The sequence below is a fragment of the Pleurodeles waltl genome, chromosome 12 (genome assembly GCF_031143425.1).
Source record: "Pleurodeles waltl isolate 20211129_DDA chromosome 12, aPleWal1.hap1.20221129, whole genome shotgun sequence".
NCBI lineage: Eukaryota > Metazoa > Chordata > Amphibia > Caudata > Salamandridae > Pleurodeles > Pleurodeles waltl.
The window spans coordinates 247,241,783-247,247,262 of NC_090451.1; the positions used below are offsets into that span (position 1 = coordinate 247,241,783).

The 5,480-nt window shown below is 43.4% G+C and overlaps 1 protein-coding gene across 1 annotated transcript; it reads left to right on the forward strand.

Annotated features, from left to right (window-relative positions):
- Positions 1 to 521: 521 nt before the first annotated feature.
- Positions 522 to 5,175, forward strand: RGS9BP (regulator of G protein signaling 9 binding protein). Its single transcript, XM_069217701.1, has one exon. The coding sequence runs from the start codon at positions 1,750 to 1,752 to the stop codon at positions 2,461 to 2,463; it is 714 nt and encodes a 237-aa protein (XP_069073802.1). The 5' UTR covers positions 522 to 1,749; the 3' UTR covers positions 2,464 to 5,175.
- The last annotated feature ends 305 nt before the right edge of the window (positions 5,176 to 5,480 follow it).

Below are 5,480 nucleotides of genomic sequence, written 5' to 3' on the forward strand. Positions count from 1 at the left end.
TAATCTCTCTGACACCCTCCTATTTCTCATATGTGAGATCCTGGTTTCATCTAAAAGAGATTTTTTTATGGATGTTGCATGAAACATGAACACAACATTTCTCTGCAAAATGTCTGCAGTAGACTCGTACACATCACCCACATTTAAAATAAATTAAAGGCAAACAGTATTTAAAACAACATGTTTACAAATTATTCAAGGTAATCAGAGCAAGTCCCTGCAGAACAGCGCTGACTCTATCCAGGGGCCCCTGAAAGGATAGGGCCCTGAGCCAGAGCCCACTACTCCGATTCCCTTAAACGTCTATGGGGGCATTGTTACAGGCCAGAAGGTGGTCGTTTGTGAAAAGGGGCCACCAAAAATGAGTGTCGTACCGGGAGCCCCCAGCACTAAAGCCGGCCCCGAGCGCCCATTTCTCTTAGCGGCCAGCGCAGTGAGAAGATGCTGCGTGCAGCCTGTTTTCGGTCCATGTACGGCTGCCAATTCCTTCCGGGGCGGTGTGTGTTTATATTCTGGTGCGGCCCGGGGTGGTACCTGTCGGAGCGGGTGGTCCCTCATCTCAGAGCGGTAATGTGTTTTTTTCTAACCACTTGCAGGGTTTAGGCGACTGGACGACCAGTAAGACCCTCCTACTACGGCCGTTTCGCCTGTCAATCACTGTAAACCAGATTTCCCATTGCGTGTCCCTGGCTTCAGTCAGGGAAATCGGTTTAGAGTGCTTTTCGTGCGCTGAAGAGGGATAGCGTCCACGGAAAACAGAGGCAATAGGATTTAAAGCCCCCCCACACCTCTGCCTTTGGCCTTTAGACGCTTGCTCATGGACTTCTCGTCTGATTTCAGAAGGGCTGTCACGGCGAGTACCCGTTTCTTCGTAAGGGCGTTCATCCTGAGAACAAGACCCGGTAGTTTTGGGCATCACTTGGAATATACCAATACTTGTTCCTCTCAGCGCTATGGAACGGAGAATCTGGACTGGTAGCAAGCGGTGTACCAAACCCACGTTTTATCAAACCACGCCTTTCTACGAACAGGGTGCGTTTAATTCTAATAATAGCCTGCTTTGAAGAAGGCAGATCATCTTGGATTTGTGCTCTTCCTGGAAAATGAAAAAACTGTGAGCACTGTCCGATTGGGGAGAGTGCGCCATCATTTCTAAGCACTTTTCTTCTGATGCGAAGATGCAAAAGTTCCAGGCATTGCCTCCCCGCCTGGAATGGCTATATGAACACTCCCGAGCGTAGCACTCGTAGAATGAGGAAACATTCTCAGGGAAAAGGATGGCTTTGTTCCAACGCCCAGTACTCCCCCTAAGAAGGTAGCGCTTTCCACCGCGTAGTCCTCCATACAAGTGGATATAGCTATTTCGGAGCACTTTAGTGAAGAGGAGATAAATCCTCCCCTGAACACAATACGAATTGAAAGAAGTTACAGTAATCTCCAAGCGATATAGTCTTGGAAAATTGATCCTTGCGAGCAAAGTTCTCTGGATAGTCAATTTGGCCATTAACTAGAGTACTCGTCTAGGACGATAACACACTGTTTTTGTGTACGATTTCGATGGGGACACTTGAATTACAACAATGAGGATGCAAAGGAGTTGAGCCCCAACCTCCCCCAGAATGACACAATCAACCCAGGCAGCTGTGGACTGTGGAAATCTTTTTTTATTTAACTGAAGAATTGCCCAGCCCTGAACTTAATTCTGGACTATCCAAGCATCGAAGCTGAGGCCACATATTCTCCTCAGCCATGTTGAAAGACGAGTGCAAGACGTTGCTGGATGCCCTCAATAGGGTGTCTGCCTGCTACAGGCACATGGTGCTGTCCATTGGTGGGACATCGGACTCTCAGAACCTGCGAGAGGAGCTGAAGAAAACTCGGCAGAAGGCACAGTATCTAGCTGTGGCCAACAGGAACAAGCTCACGACCATCCTGAAGGATAAGAGCCTAAGCAAGGGGGACAGGGCAGAATTTGAGCGGCTCTGGGTGATGTTTTCCACCTGCATGGACCTCCTGGAGATAGACATGAAGCGTGCTCTAGAGCTGGGACAGGAGTTCCCTTTGAAGATACCCATGAATCACCTAATTCAGAGTGGGATGAGTGGTGGCACCTCACGTGTGGCGGCCCGGGCCATGAGCATCCAGAACATGAGGTATGAAGCAGACCATAACATTGATGTGATCGACCTGAAGGATCTAGAAAATGAAATCCACCAAGTGGATGAGATGATGTACGAGATGGAGATGAAGGTGAATGTTCCTCAGTGGACAGTGGAAGCCAAGCAGGACCCTGGGGCTGAGCTGAACTACCCGGCCAGTGCTGGGACCTCCTCCGTGGGCATGATCTCTTTGGACGAGAACAAGTCCATGTGTGACCTCAGCAAGTGTTTAGCCGGGATAATCTTCACAGCAGTGCTGATCATTGCTGTCATTTTAGCTGTCTGTATTGTGAAACTCTCATAGGACTATCTTTTGATTATTAGCAGACGGAACAAGTCTACAAAGTTTGCAATCAATAGGTGGGACAAACCCTCATCTTTGCAAAGACTCATATATGTACTTTTAGCATCTGTGGTCTTACATAGCACTTTTGGGTCCAGGATAAAACTTATTTTGGTTTCTCTGGCATACAAGCAGATGTGATAACATGCCATTTTACAACTATCATCTCAAAAGGTTTAGTAGGCATCTGCTCGTTACCTAGCTTGGCTCCTGTAGCACAATTACATGATAGGCACGAGAAAAACCAAATGCATCATTATTAATATTTCTAGGAAGGGCACAATTTAAAGGTATTTATTTTTACAGATGATTGTTTACATTTTTTTTACCATGGGTATAGTGCAAATATATACGTATGTATGTAGAGTGGGTTAGGGTGTGGAAGCCTTACCGCTTCAAAGCTTTAGCAGATTTTTGGTCTTTACATTGAATTTCTCTCTGTTTATAATTCTTTTTTTAAAAACAGTATATGTATATTTTGATGCCAGTTTTTCAAAACAGCATTTTTCAGGCTCTAGCAACTGTGTTTTGTAGTGGTATTTATTGCTGATGGACAAGGTATCATTACAACAAGGCCCAGCCCACAGAGATTCCACAGGTTGGACAAGGGAAAGAAAAAGGTTTTTTTATGTTGTGAAAAACTCAGTGACAAGGTATGTCACTTAATACGGAAACATTTCAATAGATTACTGAGATGTAAAAGTTCTGCAGTTTTACGTAGAATGTCCTCTTTACTGTTGCACTTTTATTGCCACCATCTTATGCACTTTTCATGACCGCCACGCTGAACAAAGTCCCAGCAGAGAAAACAGATGCTGGCATATTCAATGTCAACGTCAATCAGTGAATTACACCCTCCAGGACTCTAAGCTCCAGGAATTGGTTAAAGCTGCTTCAGGCTGTATGCAGGGCATAGAAGCAACAAATAAGATTGCCTGGCTGAAGTAAGCAAGCAGTGCTGTGGGATTTATTTGGATTTCCAAGGGAATATAGTAGCATACTAGTGTAGGATGTTCTTGCGAATTGACTGGTTGTGAGGTTGTCTGTCAGTTTACAGAAGAGTTTCACAAAAAGGTGGGGTGCAACTCCAGTGAGATCAGTAGGGATTATATGGTGTGTGCAGCCAGTCTGTCATAACAAACTTGTTACTCTGAACATATTGGTAGCGGGGTCACTACGCTACCCAAATTGGATAGTAATAGAAAATGTGTTGATGCAGCTTCTTATCACTGGTGATAAGGATTACTCTGATGCAAAGACTGCCACCAGTATTGTGAAAGGAAAAGAATAGTATGTTATATGATATGGTGCGAAAACTTGCTGCTCTGTTTAGAGAGAGATACTGTGTGAGCCTTAATAGGCTGATGGCTTTGAAGAGGGCAACGATCTCCTGATCAATGGTGGCCAACGTGCTGGACTTTGTGAGATCTTTACCTCCACTGTCGGGGCAGCCGATCTCATTGGCTGTAAGAAAGCAACTATGCAGGAAGGCTGCTATTTTTCGCTTCCTAATTGCAGCTTCATGTACTTTTGAAAACAGCACTTTTTAATCAAACTAATTTCATGTATAGATGATAATATTTCTTTGAACCACGTTGAATGAACAGTTTATTAGTTACCTTTTCCCAGCCCCACCTTTCGCCTTCGCAGTTTACAGTAACAGAAACGCAGTTTTAGTGGTTGTGGACATCCCACATAAAGCTTTTGTAAACCTATTTTTTTTTTAAGTAAATGGAGGCATTTTAATTTCGAACTTACCTGTGACAGGCACTGTTAACTAGTTTGACGTGTTTACGAAATCCTTATTCACTTACTCTCTGCTACGATCACATACTAAAATAACCTTACAACATCACTGAACAAGCGCCAGTTTCAGGGACAAAATGATTACAATCAAAATCTCGAAGTCTTTGAAACTTACCAATGTTCCTCCTAGTCCTCTGCTCATGACCTCACACATGCCATCCCTGATTATATCATTGATGTTATCACTGCTAACATTACGTGACATGCAAATTGTAAACATGCGGGTTTCCTAGCGGGGATATAGCACCCAGTGCATCCTGTATCTAGTGCATAGCCATGCCTGCTACATATATATGCATACAGCATGGCCTGTGGCCAAGCCCCTTAAGTAGAACTCACAAGGGATGGCCTGTGGGTAGCCTTCTCTGCTTTCTGCACACCATTGTAGTATCTAGATTTTGAAATTAACTTTTACTTTGAAGATTAACACAGATCAGTAATACCTTTCATCTGAGTGATGTATAACTCCTAAAAACAACCATTAAAAACAAAATCTTCCTTCAACTCAGTGCAAATGAAGAGATTACCACCGGAAGTAACCTACTCATTGCAAACAATTACCTGTATTGAACTAGACTGTTGGATTTTGATGGGCACTCACAAAGTGCGGTTAGCCTTCTAGAACCATGGGTGATAAACTAGACTGTCATGGAAATGTTACCAAACTCCATCTTGTACCTGTTGTGCTTTTTTTTGTCAAAGGCGTTTGTGGGCCACTACTAATGTTTTGTCGAGGCAGATGCCGTATGGCTTTAGTTATATGGCCGTGTCTTTTTTTATTTGTTTCCAAGGATAAAAGTGCTGGTATTTCTTACTAAAGCCCGTTACAGGAACTTATTGGAAGTAAACACCGCGAGGAAGAGTTGACACACTTTAGTGTTTTCTTTATTTCAAGCTTCAAGCACTTGTGATAGATTCTTATTTTCACAATTCACGTAGAGTTTGAAAGCCTGCGATCTAGGGTCTTAAGCATGTATTAAAATGTGGATGTAATTTGCAGGCAGTCATCGTTTTGCCTTCATAGTAACTTGGCTTATTCTGCATAGTCTTTGGCATCAGTTCTGGGAAATGCACATAGATGTATAAGAAAGTAATGAAAAATCAGCCAAGTTGTAAAACAAAGCAGTAAACAATCAGTCGAGATGTATAAGAAAGCAACAATCAACCTTAAA